Source organism: Leptonychotes weddellii, chromosome 15, assembly GCF_054177405.1.
Source record: "Leptonychotes weddellii isolate Sample4059 chromosome 15, ASM5417740v2, whole genome shotgun sequence".
NCBI classification, from domain to species: domain Eukaryota; kingdom Metazoa; phylum Chordata; class Mammalia; order Carnivora; family Phocidae; genus Leptonychotes; species Leptonychotes weddellii.
Window position 1 is genome coordinate 14,005,102 of NC_138383.1, and position 17,984 is coordinate 14,023,085.

General features: G+C 34.7%; 1 protein-coding gene across 1 annotated transcript in view; it reads right to left on the reverse strand.

Annotated features, from left to right (window-relative positions):
• The window catches only part of TANC2 (tetratricopeptide repeat, ankyrin repeat and coiled-coil containing 2), a 318,672-nt gene that overhangs the window by 167,717 nt on the left and 132,971 nt on the right, over positions 1-17,984 (reverse strand). Inside the window, exon 5 of the mRNA XM_081805955.1 lies at positions 8,166-8,276. Within this exon, the coding sequence (XP_081662081.1) occupies positions 8,166-8,276 (111 nt within the window). The remainder of the gene's footprint in view (positions 1-8,165; positions 8,277-17,984) is intronic.

Here is a 17,984-nt window from a genome sequence, read left to right on the forward strand (position 1 = left end):
ATTACTTAAATAAATATATCTTTTAAAAGTGGCAGGGAATTTTGAAAATAAGATGGGTAGGACAGCAGGAATTCTGGTGAACCAGTAGTTAAAACCTTTAAAGAACAAGTGGTATGACCTCAGAGTCTAGAGAAGCTTCAACAAGGAAGGGTAGTGGTTGGTACATTTTTCTATTGGAATGCAAGGATGAGAAAGATATATGCTTCCAGACCAGGGGATGGCACATATCAAATATGTAGAAAAAACAAGAAAAATTCGGTGCTTCATTTAAACAACTTTCCTCAAAATTCCAATTTACTCCCTTGAGTGTGGATTGGATGTAGTGACTTGCTTCTAACAAACAGAATATGGCAAAAACTGGTTATTTATTTAAGTAATCTCTACACCCCACGTGGGGCTCAAATTCACAACCCCAAGATCAAGAGTCGCATGCTCTTCCAACTGAACTAGCCAGGCGCCCCGTTACTTTTGAGATTATACTATAAAAGACCGTCACACTTTCATTTTGCTCGCACTCACTTTGCCTGCACTCACTTTGCCTCTTGCTTGCTTTCATGAAGCAAGCTGCCATGTTGTAAGGTGCCCTATGGAGAAATCCACATGGAAAGGAACTGAAGGTGTGGCCTCTGGCTAAAAAGCTAGTGAGGAACTAAAACCCTCAGTTTGACAACCCACAGGGAACCAAATCCTTCCAACAACTGTATACATAAACTTGAAAGAGGATCCCTCCGCAGTTGAGCCTTGAGATGATTATAGCCCAGGCTGTCAACTTGACTGCAGCTTATGCGCAACCCTGAGCCACAGAAAGAAGCTATAAGCTGCATCAAAATTCCTTACCCACAGAAACTGTGAGATAATAAGTGCTGTTGTTTTAAGCTACTAAGTTTTATGGTACGTTTTAAGCAATAAATCACTAATACAGGATCTATTTTCAAGGGTACTCAGTGAAAATAAATAGAATTTAACCAACACTTCCCACAAGTCCTATAAGCGTAAATGTTATAATGCATAACTTCTAGATAAGGAAAAACACAAACAAAAAGACAAGGAAGATTTTAAGTGACTTAGAAATAAAGGATGGCACTGGCGACATCATACAGAATTCATAAATCTCGGGTTTGCTGGGTGTCAAAATAGAAGTCAAGAATACCTTTCTGTCACTTCCTTCCTCCCACAGAATTTTTCACGGACATTGGGCTGCAGGAACTTATATACAGTTTAGGAAAAGAAAAATATAAAACTACATTTATTTTCAGAAATAAATTTATAATAATATATACATGTGAGACACAAGTTATTAGTCATAACAACTGATGTTCCAGATGCTGAGCTAAGTAAATTATGTATATTATCTTATTTAATCATCACAAACACCCTATGGAGTAGGCAATATTACTATCTTCATTTTACAAATGAGGAACAAGAGAATTAGAAAGATAAAGTAATAAAAGTTACACAGCTAATATGTGGCACAGCTAGAGTTGAATCCAAGCTTGTCTGATCCCTCAGCCTGAGTTATTTACCACTGTGAAAAACTGCCTCCATTAAAAAAATCAAAACCCAAAACCCACACAACTTAGCATCTATACATATACATAGATTGCTTATAAAAACAACCAATGACTACAGGTTACAGGTGTAATTTTATCCTCTGCAAAGCACTCTAAAAAGGATGACAGCCTTACCCACAGCATTCTTAAATAAAAGAGCTTAAAGGTTCTAAAACATTATAATAATTGTAGCTATGATTTATATAGCACTCTCGACTACATACCTAATTGTTTTGATCATTTTACATATTTTAATACATCTTTGCAGTGTTCCTATGGTGTAGGTAATATTATAATCTCCGTTTTACAGATAAGGAAATTAATTTCTTATGGTTGTTATTTGCTCAAGGTCACACAAGTAGTGACAGAACTAATATTTGAACACAGGCACTCTGGCTCCAAGGTCTGTAGTCTACACTAGTGCATTTTACTCTAAATCAGTGCATTTTACTGCCTCAAAAACCATAAGTTAAAATGCTTTTCAGTTAATGGAAAAACTGTTCTTTTTGATATCTAATTTATGGATCTAGGCACCACATTCATAGGTCAAGTCTTTAGAATTTGTGATGCAAAACATCTTGAGAAAAGTTAATCCAAAAGTTTGTGGGATGAGACTATCTTTTAAATAATGATAAGATGTAAATCAGGAAAACAACTAAAAATGATCAAAATGAAACATTTTATTCAACAAAGCATCTGTGCACTGAAATAACTTTCTAACATGTTAAGAACTTACTAGTGGATAAGGAAGTGTGGGCAAGAAAAGCTATTCATATTCATATTCTAGTTCTTTGGCATGCTTATTTTCATAACCAGTAACCAGGCACACAGGCAGTGTCTCTCATACTTAAAATACACCGAAATATGTTCAGTTTATCTCTCTGCTTCTGAGCTCTCCTTTCTTTGCTGACTTTCACACTGTGATTACAGCAGCACTGTCTTTCAGGTATTCCCTTCATTCCATTTAGAAGTCTGTCCACTATCCACATATATATAAAACATACATTTATATATATATATTTGTTCTAATAGCTATACCATTAACAGCTTCTGTTTCATTTCAATCTTTACAACAGTATTTCTTTTCTCCTTTATTGGAGGTGGGTAAAGTATGTGTCACAGACTGCTTTGGAAGCCTGTTACAGAAAGCAGCACATATGCATGTGGGCACCTGGGTGGCTCAGGTGGTGAAGCGTCTGCCTTCAGCTCAGGTTATGATCCCAAGGTCCTGGGATCAAGTCCTGCACTGGGCTCCCGGCTCAGCAGGAAGCCTGATTCTCCCTCTGCCCCTCCCCACCTTGTGCTCACTCTCTCTTGGAAAAATAAATAAATAAAATCTAAAAAAAGAAAGAAGCATACATGTACATTACAGAATCATGTTTGTATATAATAAGGAGTTTAGAGCACCCCTAAAGCTCAGCAATTTAAGTCAGGTTAAAAACCCTGCTTTACACTTACTGTGTTTACAACATAGTAGACATAGGGAATACAAACACAACATAGCAGAAGATGTGAATTACAAGAAAAGGCTCCTGGTATTTACATGCCAAATCAAAAAATCATACAGAGGGTTTTAAAATATAATCTTAAGTATAAAATTCATTGCAAAACAAATGAAGCATACCTAACTAACAAAGATAACATTTGATAATGTTTTCAGAAAGAAAAATGGAAAGAAAAAGATGAGAAAACAAATCATCCTTTTCTTTTAAATAGAATGACCACAACTATATAGGAGTTGGGAAAAGAGGTTCAAGGAATTACTCACTTTTTATAAAACACTGATCTATAGTAGCTTGTACTTGTCCAACGGAATGTACAATGCTGATAAGAAATCCAGAGGAAAAATCTTTTATGAATTTAAAATATATATAAATATGAGTATGTACCAAATAACTATCATAAAACTCTCCCATTCTTGAGTTTCAAATACATTCTAATCTTGTCACCTTAAATAACACTGTCCTTTGAAGGACAGTGCCATTTTTAAAGAGATTTAAAAGATCTATTATAAAAAGATTAATCTCAAATTTCTCTGAAAATATTCAGTGTGGATAAAAGCCTGTCTATTTTTAAAACACCAGTCTGGACTTTGGCCCTTAACCTTGCACATGTAGTCAAAAGTCCTATAAAACTGCTGAGTTGGCCTGCCATTTGTGTCAAGATTCATTTCTTGACGAAGTTGAAATGATGTGTTATTGTGTTATTACAATATCCAATAAAAAAACCCCTAAGAAACAAAAGTATAAATAAAGAGTATCACCATCCTTTAGTGGCATCTGATTAAAAATTTAAAAATTTCAGTACAAGGTCATTGTAGAAATTTTAGAAAATGAACAAAGTGTAATGATGATGATGAACAACAACAGGAAAGGTGTTCTTATGTTTATTTTCCCGAAGTAAGCATTTGGCATATATGTTATTTTACTTAACAACCCTATGAGATAAACCTATCATAAAAGACCTATTTTTATCAAAGGTTACAAAGAATTCAAGGTTATGAAAGTTAACACACAGTTACAACTAGTAGGTGACAGTCAGAAATTAAACCCAGATCTAACTCTAGAACTTGAGCTCTCCTTCACTAATGTATGCTGCCCAAGAAAGAAAATTAAAACCACCTGTAATCCTACCAACCAGCTACAACCACTGCTAACATGAGCATTATCTCACCAATCCCACTCTCTCCTGACTTCCCAACCAATCCCAATTCTCTCTCTCATTAGGCAACCAATGTTTTCCCTATGAATATATATATTTATATACCTATACAAATACTTATTTAATATGTTAAATTACAGAAATAACATCATGGTATATACCATGTTGCTGTGACAGGAAACAGGCGAAGAGACATTAAATCACATGTTTAGGATCACATGACTAGTAGTGGGGAAATCAGAACTGAAACACAAGATACATTTAACTAAAAATTGCCCTAAGGGAACCTGGGTGGCTCAGTCAGTTAAGCATCCCACTCTTGATTTTGCCTGCCTCAGGTCATGATCTCAGGGTTGTGAGACTGAGCCTCGAGTTGGGCTCAACGCTAGGTGTGGAACCTGCTTAAGATTCTCCCTCTCCATCTGCCCCTCCCCTCCCCGCTCCATCTCTAAAATAAATAAATAATAAAAAAATAAAATAAAATAAAAATGACCCTAAACCTTTACATCTTCCCCCATCCCTGATTATTTAGAAAACACTTTAACACCCTGCAACATACTTTGGGATTATCACAAGAATAACAAAATTAGCTAACATTTATAAGCATTTACGATGAATCAAGCTTTCTGCTAAGTGCTTTATATTTATTAATCTGATTTAAGATTACTGTTCCTATTTTTACAGATGAGGAAACTGAAACTCAGAAAGGTTAATTGACTTGCCTAAAACCACACAGCTAATAAATAATGCCATAAGCAGGAAAGTTAGAGTGTAGGATGAATCAATCAGTTTCTCTTACCTTGGGAATTGCTTTTATTGAAATCACTGATATCAGTTGGGTATCCTAAAAATAGATTACAGCCCAGTCTCATACATAAAAACTGAATTTTCTGCTTTTTAATTTAAGGGTAGATAAGGGGTGTTTATGGAATTTAAACAGTACCAGAATTATGGGCAATCTATTCCTGGATTACATAATGCCCACTTCAAGAGTTCAACAATAAATTCTGCTTGTGACCCATCCAAATCACTTAAATTCTCTAGGTCTTAATTTCCCTACTGTAAGACAATTATCAAACACAATTCACATAACATCCCCTACGCTCTGGTAGGTCAGTTATGTAAAATCATCAATCATGTCCCATGGTTTTAAGTACAGAACCAAACCATACTGTTCACTTGTGTTTTTCTCATATTTTCCGCATACAACAAGTCTGATTTGAGGAATGATAAAATGTAAGTTAGGTATTTTAGAATCTAATGCTATGTAGACTGAATCCCTTAATTTATTAGACAAATATTCTGGATCAACAGCTATATCTCAGCATAGCTTTCCCTAGACTTTGCAGACCAAGTATCAATGACTTGCTCTGGTTTGATCCACAATTTCCTTTTATATGTAGGACAATATTGAAAACTAGACACAGGTACACAGATACCAGGAACAAAAGGACCAACCAAAAAAAGACATGTCCATTTCTTAGACACAAAAGCTTTATTCTTCCAACCTAAAGTACAGGCATCAAAAGGTTTAAGTTTAGATAATACAGAAACAACATCCTCAGAAGTCAAGAGCAGAATGACTTTCCAGAATTGTTCATTGGACCGCTTGTAAGCAGCCTGGAGCAGTCCTGTAACCCAGCTGTTCCTCAAAGTGTAGAACCTCAACCAGCAGCTTCAGCGCCACCTGGGAATTCGTCAGAAAAGCAAATTCTCAACCTAACCCAGGTTTACAGAATCAGAAATTCTGAGGTGGGCCCAGCAATCTGCATTTAAACAAGTCTTCCTGGTAATTCTGAAGCATGCCAAAATCTGAAAGCCACTGCTCCAGCCTTTGATTTATGACTGTTGTCTCTGTGAGATATATATACTATTTTCCTAAATTTGCATGTGATAATGAATAAAGCAGGTGGACAAGAAGAGAAACAGCTTTAACTGAGTTACTATATAAGTATACAATAAAACACGATCACTGTTCTGTTAGTGTATCCTATGTAAGAGACATTCAAAAGGAACGGATTATTTGTTCGCTTTGTGAGTACACTGAATTCATCTGTTCATTGTTAAGTTTTGGTACTATGTAGAAGATAACAGCTTCAACCTTCAGGTCACTAATCTTATCTCAGTAGAAACCTATTTTCGGAGAGTTTAATAACTTCATTATAAAAGAGTATAAAACACTAAGAAGTTTCTGTGCATTAAATCTGTTCAGATAAGAAAAGGAAAGACTGAGGAGCGTGGCAATTAACATTCTGGCAACATGTTTTAGTTTTTTCCTGGCTTTCTGAAAGTTTCAACTGAGGTTTAGTTTGGTTCAATTCCAATTCAGCAAAGATTCATATTTGTGGGAAATATACATAAAAAATAACATGGATAAGATTTTTCATAGGGATTCAGCACTGGCATTCCAACAAAAAGCAGCTACCTTGCTTCTTGACAATAACAATGGCTAGATTAGATTAAAGATGTCAGATGGACAATCAGGAAGTGAAAGATTAGTCTCCCTGACAGTCATTCTGACTTGCAAATCTGGAAAAGAAAAGGCCTCCAACAGAGTTTCTTTCCCAAAACTCAATGCAGGAATAGGGAATTAGTGCATTTATTTGTTTTACTTTATTATACTAAAATTCCCATGAAGAAATGCAAAGCACCCTATTCCATTGCCCAAGAAGTGTGACAGTACCTCAAAACATGAAAAAGATTCTTCTAACCATGTGCTATGGTACCATTTAAAGAGCTATTTTGTTCCTCTCAGACACAGAAAAGTTGGTTCCTAATACATAACTGTGATTGATTTAAAAATAGTCATCTCCTAATGATGTAATGTATGGTGATTAACATAACATAATAAAATAAAAAATAAATAAAAATAGTCATCTCCGACAGTGGGTGAAACCTGGGATTCTGCATCCTGAAAGTAAAATCCCCAAGGTCTTTCAATATTTAAAACTGACCCATACAATCAATGTCTCTGATTAGGTTTGGTCCAGGTTTTCGCCTATTATCTTTTTTTCCCCCTTAAACATGTCTTATTTGGCTTCAGAGCTACATTATCCTGACATTTCAGATTAGAGTTATTGATACCTTCCCTAGAACTAAAAATCATTTTATTCTGCTGACAGAATGCTATAAATTTGTAAAGTGGTTTCATTCTGTGGTTTAACATCAATTTTAATGAGCAGGAATAAACAAAAGGTCTAAAACCCAAGTCTTCTAAGGCCTTCTACGAAAGCTCTGATCTGTATACTCAACTAGATCTTTGAACATTTCTGACACAGCTCTATAGGACTCACTGTAGAGTGAGTGTAAAGGATGTTGCCAGGCAACTCATCTCAGTTTGCAAGAATCTAAGCACTGATAATGACTCTGTCTCAGCTTGGCTTCCACAAGAGAAGGGTTTTAGTGAACTCCCACATGTGCTCATAGGCCATTCATGAGAAGAGGTATTTCTAAAAGTGAATGTCCAGGAGCCCAAATTGGGAACCTATAAGGTTTCTTTTCTAATTTAAGTTTAATGTTTCCAACATCACAACTATTTTCTGAATAGAACTCCAATGGGAATCAGAAAAAGTAGGTCATACGTAAAGGGCTAGTGTTGAATGAACATTTTTATTCGTATCTTTAATATTCTTGTTTGCACGTGACCAAAGCCATATTTCTTCAAGTATCTCAAATCACAAAAATCACCCTAAAAACTATTTATGTACCAAAATTATTTCAATTCTTTTGAAAATTATCCTTGAAATGGTTTTCAATACTTACTCATTATTACATCAATAGTCAAAAAAGGATATTCAGTAAAAACTATGTTCTAATAAGGAAATTACGCAATCCGTTGCAAAAGGGGTTACAGATATGTTTTTATGAAAAGTATACATGCAAAACACTGCTCTGCTGGATGGGCCAGATCCAAACCTCCCTCTGTCAAAGCAGACACTTTGCATGCATGCTTACCAGGGCAGTACGCATCCACGTCCAGTTTCTGAGCTGAAGCGAGGGTTGGTGAGCCAAGCTCGGATTCTGGAATTCGTGGGCTCTCAACAAACTTTGCCTTCCTCAGAGGGGCTAAGGACAAAAAAAGAGACAGAGAGAGAGGGAGAGGGAAAAAGGTGAGAGAGAAAGACAGGGAGAGAGAGAGAGAAGAAAACAGAAAGGAAAGAAGAAAGAAAAAGGAAAGAGAAACAGGGAAGGAGAAGGGAAAGAGAGAAACATAGAGGGGTCATGAGTAAGGGGAACAGCAGGCAACAGATGGAAGCACTTAAATGAACGACACACTCTGTCAGACTCAGATCAGGTTACCCTATTTTTTTGTGCCAGAAAAAAAAATGAACTACATTCTTCATAGAGGAGATGGGTCTTGTTAAAAAGTCACTGCAAACTGGAAAAGCTAAAATCTAATATTCAAAACTATGAGCCTAAGTTGCAATTGTCTATCACCTTTAGCTACTTTCTTTCTTTAGAAAGCAAAGAGCTATTTTGTCTTCCTTTGCCATTAAATAAAGGTATGAACTGAGGAAAGTACAGGGCTGAGTTTTAAAATTCTGTTTATAACAACTGTAACCAAAGGTTTTCTTTATCCAGAAATAACTGCTATGACACTCGGTTGTGATAAATACCATAACTAGGATTAATCTACCTAGCTTAAAAGGAAATCAATCACCTGACGGCTCAGTTTATTAAGGTAAGAAGTCAAAACTGCTAGTGGTCTAAGATGTTAGCTAGACCATGCCAGTCTAACATTGGACACTAAAGGTAAAGAGAGGTGATTTAGTTGCACATGTACTCAGGAGTTCTACGGATTAGTAATATTCCATGACATGGAATCCATTCATTCTTATAAGGAATGAAATAAAAAGTATAATTCACGAATTTAAAGTTCTATTTATCAAAGGCTTGTATAAATTCTATTTGTTGATTTTTAGGGGGAAGAATTAAAGAACACTACTAATATACATTTAAGTAATCAGTTTAATACATTAAAAATTAAGATTATGAAGATTACTTTGGCACTCTCAAATTGAGTTTCATAAAATAAATTACAACAGGGTGAAAGTGCTTAGCATAACACTGTTTCAAAAGTATCATTTGAATCTGAAATTGAGTTGTATGCATTATATATTTGTGTCATAACTATAGGTGTCCAAGACATGGGAGTGCTTAAGATCACATTACTTTTTTCAAAAGTTTCTGCATGTTCTTCAAAATCCTCATCCATTACTGATCCACAGGGGATTCTAAGTTATTCCTAAAAGACCCTGTAAAAAGTAATATAAAACTTTGTCATTATAATGGCCAGAATTCTCTATTTTCTCTGGAGGATAAAAATAATAAAGTATTAAAAAAGAAAAGAAGTACTTTTGAAATGTGCCAATACTCAAAGCCTACAGGCAACTAAATCACATTTTAAATCTTAAAATATGTATGTATATTTTAAGTGTATGTTAAAAAACAAAATAAATCCTGTTACTGTCTCCATAGCAACAAGAGTTAAGGGTGCTAACGGTATGTTTCTCCGCCAAAAGTAAGCTTTGAAATAGCAGAACTCTCACCTCTGCTAAAACTGTAATAACTGAGACTATTTTTAAAAGTCACTATCACAAAGATCTCAAGTGATTTATATGCAGATCTGCAGGCTACTAATAGCCAATATTAGAGGCTCTTTCATTATAATCTCACCAACCAATTAAAAAATAATGAAATATTTTATTTATCCAGTATTGCTCTGTATAGAAGAAATGTTTATAATTTAATTCTTAAAGCTATTAAGTCCTTAACTAGAATTTTATTATTTTTTTTTATCATGGCAGCAGAATAACTATTTTACCTGCTGAGCTCTGACAAAGACAGCACTGGTCCCTGGTCAAGGGATTCCATATATCTAAAAATCTTAATAACAATTTTTATAGTGAAAATAGTAGGCTAGTAGTCAGACAGAAATCAGCAACTTAGGGTAGATATGTAAGGAAGAAACTGAAGGATGGCAGGAGAAACTGAGGGGGGGGATATGAGGAATATATAAGGATTATGAGATGGAGTCAAGGGCATAAATCAGGATCCCAGAGATTTGTAAATTCGATGCCATGCAGACTTCTTGATTTTCCCTTCTCAGGAATTCCAACTGCGGTTATCTTTACAGCTCATGGTGGACATTTGATTTTTTTTTTCTACCTTCATCTCTACCTTCATTCATGGGATACTGTACATGTCTAATAATGACTTTATCTTTTAAGGTAGATTATAATGTTGCTCTCACACAAATTACAGAAAACCAGTGCTGCCTGTAAGTCCAAACACAGGGGGTACAATCACAGCTATGACAGGTTGTCCAATAGTCTTAATACCGTTCGGTGGAGAACACAAAAGGTCAGTTTGAAAGATAGGACATGATATTTTGCTTGGAAACCTAGAATTTTAATAGACTTCATAGTAAAAAATGGTAAAGATGATTCAGCTGGGTACAAGAATTCTGTGTCAAAAGGGTTTACCAGACCATCTTTTAGAAAGTGGTTGAAATGAGATGGGTAGGAGGATTCTAACACCAAGCCAGATTATTTTACTGTGACATAACATGGTAGTATAGTAGTAAGGGGTTGGACAGCAGAGGAATTAAAGTCTGGGCTCTGAAACCAGAAAGCTTAAGTTAGATTCCATCTCTTCCACTTTTTCCTAGCTGAGAACGTTTCTCTAAGTTTCCGATCAGTTATTTGTACTTAATAACTTAAGTACCCATACCATGGGGGGATTGCAAGGTTACACTAATTCAAATAAAATGCTCAGAACAGTACCTAGCACATAATAATAAGTCCTCCATAAATGCTAGCTGTTTTTTATTACTGTTTTTTGGTGTTGTCCTCATCACTACCATCACAGATGCAGCATGATTTGTAAAGTCTGAATTGTGTATGTTGGAAGGAAGAAAACAAAGACATCGAAGATGTCATGGGAGAATGACAAGAAAGGAGATATCACCGATTATTTTTCTTTTAATTGAGAAGGAAATAATGTTGAAGAAAACATGTTGTAACTTAGAATGTGTTAGATTACCCAAATCAAAATGGTCTAGGTTAGACAATGAGAAATATGTGGGTCAAGAAAGAAAATTAAATAGCGTGATTTAGACCACTGGTTCTCAAAATGTGGTCCTGGACCAGCAGCACAGCACTATCCGGGAATTTGTTAAAAATTGAAATGATCGGACTCCACCTCAGATCAGCTGAATCATAAACTGTGGAGCCTAGCAATCTTTGTGATTCTATGCATGCTAAAGTTTGTGAATATTGGGTTAGAGAAAGGTATCTATAAATACCTCATCATAGCAGATAAGGAAGGGGACTTTCCTAAGAAAAAAGTTGTTATAAAATATAAATCAAGGCCTCATCTCTAGCAGTTTTAATGTATATGGTCAAAGTTAAGATATTTTTTCCAGTCACTCTTTTAGCAATATAACTGTTGCATTTCTTTCTTTCTTTTTTTTTTTTTTAAAGAGTCCTAATTATAAGTATCCATCATTTGGGGCCTATTTTGAAGAAAGATCAATATTTTCTGTACTCACGAATTCTTCCAAGATCACTTGGAGAGGAGACAGAGGGGTGGGAAATAAGAGCAGTCAGATATATCACACAGCAATGTGAATGGTGAATGAGAAAATCTGCCTGTGTTGGTGACTCTGTAAACTGGAATGTTGTAGATAATGTTGAAGCACACCTAATCCAAGCAAGTATCAAGGGCGCTAAAATAAGGATTTTAAATAACTACTAAGGTATCTGTCTTTGATAAAGGTTTCAGAGCAGATGGGAATTTTTAGGAGGGAACTGGCATGGGACTCAAGATAATTATTGGAGACAGGTATGAGGGCAGGTCAAACCAAAGCAAGGATCAGAAAATGAGAACTGAAGGATTCATTTAAGATGAGAACAACATAAAGTACCAAGAAACTCTTCACAAAGTTGGCTTTATGATAAAGAGCATATTCAGTAAGATTAACCTAAGACAAGTTAATTGTCAAACGTGAAAGGAGGACAAAATGATTTTAGCTATAGGTGAGAATAAGAAATATAAGGCATCCAAGTCAGAGTGGATTAAGTATGATTATCTCTGTTCGCAGACAACATTCCGTAAATATAGAAAACCTTAAATAAAAGTGAAGATTCTACAATAAAACAGTTAAACAAACCGAGCAAAGTTGCAAGATATAAAATCAATACACAAAAGGATACTAACGATGAGCTATCCCAGAATGAAATTAAGAAAACAATCCAATTTAAAATAGCAATAAAAAGGATACTTAGGAATAAACTTAATCAAGGAGGCTAAAGACTTGTCACTGAAAAACTACAAACTGTTGCTGAAATTAAAGACACAAATAAATGGAAAGACATCCCTTGTTCACCGATTCAAAGACTTAATATTGTCAAAATGGCAATACTTCCCGAAGTGATCTATAGATTAAATGCAATCCTAATAAAAATCCCGATGACATTTTTTGCAGAAATAGAAAAATCCATCCTAAAATTCATACAGAATCTCAAGGAACCCTGAATAGCCAAGCCAATCATAAAAAGAACAAGGTAGGAAGTCTTACACTTCATGATTTCAAAACTTACCATAAAGCTTCCTATAAAGTAATCAAAACAGTGTGGGATGTGTCATAAAGACAGACATATAGACCAACTGAACAGAGATTCCAGAAATAAACCTCATGGTTGAATGATTTTACAAAGGTACCGAGACCATTTTATGGGGAAAGAACAATCTTTTCAATAAATGGTGTTGGAGAAACTGGATAACTACATGCAAAAGGATGAAGTTGGATCCATATTTTACACCATATACAAAAATTAACTCAAAATGGATCAAAGACCTAAATGTAAGAATTAAAATTCTAAAACTCTTAGAGGAAAACACAGTAGAAAAACATATGAACTGGAGAACTATTAAAGAAGTTGGAGAAAAACAGTGGAAATTTTATCTGGAAAGAGAAAACTATATTTTAAAAAGTTTTTAACAGAGCTTTCATAGGCAGAATCTTTTTTTTTTTTTTTTAAGATTTTATTTATTTATTTGACAGAGAGAGACAATGAGAGCGGGAACACAAGCAGGAGGAGTGGGAAAGGGAGAAGCAGGCTTCCCGCTGAGCAGGGAGCCTGATGTGGGGGCTCAATCCAGGACCCTGGGATCATGACCTGAGCGGAAGGCAGACGTTTAACAACTGAGCCACCCAGGCACCCCTCATAGGCAGAAACTTATATGAATATTCATAACATTTTAGCTCCAAACACTTATTAGAAAATAAACCTTTGGGTACCATGAATTTCCTGGAGTGGGAGAGTAGGGGAGAAGGGTAGGAGAGATATTTGTGACATTCTTTATTTCCTCCTTCTTAACCCCCAGTCTATGGTGGTTAAAATCTGGAAATAGGAGGGAATACCATCCTTCTAACCGATCCAAACTCCTAATTAATTACTGCTCGTGATCGTGCTTAAATGACGTAAGCAACACCTTGAAAGAAGGGGAATGCCAAGGAGCTTTTACTGTTTGGTTATGCACTTCCCCCAAAACAGAGGAATCAAAAACAACAAAGTAAAAAAAAAAAAAAAAAAGGGAGAGAGAAAGAAAAACCAATTGAATTTGACAACTTGGCATAGATTAGATGTAAGTGAAAAGCAGATGAAGAAAAAGAACTATAATTCACACAGTTCCTTGTTTTTGTTTTTGTTTTTTTTTGCAAGGAGAAAGTATCTATCTAAAGAAAAGAAAAAACAAACAAAACCCTCCAGATACAATGTAGAAAGAGGAAATCAGAACTTGACAGGACAATCTATCAAATAAAGGCTGATCTACTGTAGAAACAGTTTGACTCTTTATAATGAAAAATAAAACCTCATTGATCTAAAACGAACTACAAAATTAATACATAGCTGCAGAGTATTTTCCAGTTCTCTTTTCTTCTGATTACCTATGAAAGTATAATAAATGAAATATATGTTTTATACACTTTTCTTTTTCCTGCAACTTCCTCAATTATCATGCACTATCCTTCCCACTACCCTTTAGTCTCCCCACTCTCTGACTCTACTTTGCAAATAAAAATTGTTCCATGTTGTTTTACATCCATATTATGCCGTGCAGTATCAAATAATTGGAACACATTTATTTTAAATCTGAATAAAGATATATTATGTAGTTAGAGATACAATGCACATATTCTTGACAACAAACATAACAGACATCTGATTTCTCTGAAAGCTGTGCAAATATAAGTGAAATACAAAACGTGTGCAGTGTGGCAAAGTATACTTTGTTTACCAATTCAAATATTGGTTAGTGTTTGGCCTCTAGTTATCCATGACAGGCTCATATATGAACCTTCTTTATCTCCACTGATTATAGTGAACAGCCTTAGAAGGAGGAAAAAGGAATTCATTTTATTTGAATAAAAAAACCACCTTACATAGTTTTACCATTTCTAAGAATAACAGCAACTATATCCATTAAAAAAAGAAAGAAAGAAAGCTAGTTAATCATCATCAACTTATGGCATTATGGTCCCAGTAAAAGGAAGGGGTTCCATGGAGCATCACGCAAAGACTACAGAAGCTATCCAAATGTGGGGAAAATATTCTGACTGTTAAAACTTTAGTAATTTCGAAGTCAAATTAAGTTTTTTTTAAAGAAACTACTACATAAAGACTTTAACACTAACTTCCTAATGATGAAAACAAAACAAAAAACTCTGAAGTAACAACATCCAAATAACTGAAATGCCATTAAAAATTTTAAATTTGTACATAATCCAATAAAGGATAGAACTACTCAGTTTCAGTGACGCAGCAAACTGCTACCCAGAAATAACAAAAAGAAATGGAATTTGAGAAGGTACATTAGTGTATTTACTTATTCACAACTAACAACTTCAAGAATAATGGGTTATCACAAATATATTCATAAAGTTGTCTACTGACTACAGAGGTTGCGATATTGGGGCTAAATGGTTTACTTGCACTTTCTTACTCAGAAGTTCTGGTTGTGAGGTGAAAGTTTATATATAGACAACATATTACTAAAAACTCTATATAGAGAGTTTTATATAATTATGAATCTACTTTCTATGTAAACAAAAACAGAGCCATCAGGATACATATTAGGGATTCTCATAATCATTTGGCAGTATTAAGATACATCATTTACACAAAATGTAAATTTAATGCTAAATGAAATTTTCACATATAAAGAGTGATACTTTTAAAATGAGAACTGTTTTGTTAGAAAACTGAATACAACTATTTGTAAACCAACCATAAAATGTATGAGAGAGCTCTTCCATTCAATTCAGTAAAACGTTACTGTGTTCTACCATGTGCAGAGCTCAGTATTAGATGCTCCATGGGATTCAAACATGATTAAAACAGTTTCTGGCCTGAAAGAACTCAATGATGGAGATAAGACAGAGTAATAACAGTCATGATATAAAGCAGAGAAAGCTAAGTGCCACAAAAAGGTATGAAACAGGGGCCACAGGGCTTAAAGAAGAGAAAAAATGTACTTCAGAATGCCTCCCAACTCAGTACAAAGTTTAATAAATGTTCATTAATTTTCTATTTAAAATCAAAAGTACAAGGTTATTTCTAAAAGCTAATTTGGAGAGAATTACTAAGTCTTTCTAATTTACCTTTTTAAAAATTTTCAAAGAAGAGTTTTATGGATATAACAGTTAAAAAGCTACTAGGGAAATAGCTCATGCTTCTAAAAAGTTGAAAAAGAGCAAACTAAAATTAAAATCAAGCAGACAAAGGAAAGAAGGATTACAGCAGAAAGCAATAAAATAGTAAATAAAAACAGAATTGTATTGAAATCAGAATTCTTTGAAAAGATGAACAAAATTGAAAACACCTTGAACTACATTGATCAAGAAAAACAGCAAAGACACAAATTATCAAAATTAGGAATGAAAGAGGGGACATCACTATCAACTCTACAGAAATGAAAAGGATTATAAGGGAAGGTTATGAACAACTTTATGCCAACAAATTAGACAGCTTAGATGAAATACATTCCTGGAAAGCCACAAATGATTAAAACTGACTCATTAAGAAATAGAAAATCTGAATAGATAAATAAAACGTAAGGAAACTGAATTAACATCTTCTATAAAGAAAAGCCATGTCCCAGGTGGGATCACTAGTGAATTACACCAACTATTTAAAGAAGAAATAGAACTCCTTTATAAACTCTATCAGGAAATTAGGGAAGAAGGTGGGACAGGAGCAAGTGACCTAGAAAAACAGATTACTTTGGGTACATGTGACTACAGATTTTGTATCAATGGTCTATATAATAAATAGATAATATTTATTTGATTTATGAATTTATTCTTAGTTTTATTAAGTATCACTCTGCTTTGTTTTAAAAATTACTAAACACACCACTGTAAATTTTATCAAATAAAAAAACATTACATTTATTGATGACAGTTTTCTTAAAGAGCAAAAAATGATAAATTTGTCCTGATCTTATTTGGTAACTCAAAGCAAAATGAAGTATAAGAAAATTTTTATGAAAGAGCATTTCGACTGCAGAGAAATATGCTTAAACTTTGTTTTAGAAAATCAGTGGGAATAGGTAATTCTGTTTGGGACTTGCATAGTCTTTTTTGTTAGTGAAACTAACTTCTTGCTAGAGCCAGATTCTAATGCTAGGTACATAGCTCTAAAAACAAATACCTTACTCTCAAAAAAGCTATGCTACAACCAATAAAATAATAGCTAACTTTTTTTTTTTGAGAGAGAGAGAGAGAGAGCATGCACACAAGTGGGGGTAGGGGCAGAAGGAGAGGGAGAAAGAATCTCAAGCCAACTGAGTACAGAGCCAACCTGGGGCTTAATCTCACCACCTGGGCCAAAATCAAGAGTCAGACGCTTAACCGACTGAGCCACCCAGGTGCCCTGTTTACATGTGTATAACAGTTTATTTTACACTTTTATTTACATTTCATAATTTTTCTTTGAGGAACACATTAACCTTGTTGCAGATGGGAAAACAGAATCACAAGATCTCTTACCCAAGATCACAGTATATAAAACCATATCCAGGTCTTTTGATTTAGAATATTATATTATTTCATCAACAATATTGTTCTTCAAGGTATGGAACTCATTTTAGCAAGAGATGGTTTTAAATGATCTATAAAACTGGCAGTAAATAGCGCTGAATTACATAGTATGGTGGGCTGTACTAATGCCTACCAACATCCTAGTCTCTGTTCCTTTCTAGACATAAGGGTGACCACAGCTGCCAGCTCCCATGAAGTTTAGGAAGGACTATGTGACTGGTTCTGGCTTATGAAATGAGAACACAGGTGTCATAGGCTCTGCATGATTTTATAGTCTGTCTCCTCCTCTGACAGGAAAATCAAAGAAGTCTCATGTTGAGATGGTACAGATACAAGATTGAAACAGCCTGAATTGCTGTGCGACTGTATAAAGAACAGCTGTCCTGGACAGTTGCCCGGGGTTGCTGGGTAAACTGGAAATAGACCTTCATTGTGTTAAACCACTGCGATTTGTAAGGTTGTTGTTATGTTATGACGCATTGTCTAGCTTATTCTGACTAATGAAATGGCTACAATGTTATTCCTTTTTCAATTATGTTTCCATCTTTCAGAACAGGTCCAGAAGAAAATTTTAATGTGCTAATACTAGCTAATCCACCTTTTTAAAAAGAGGGAAAAGATTTTAATGTCAGTGCCATTTGAAGGTAAAGTATTTAGCTAGAATT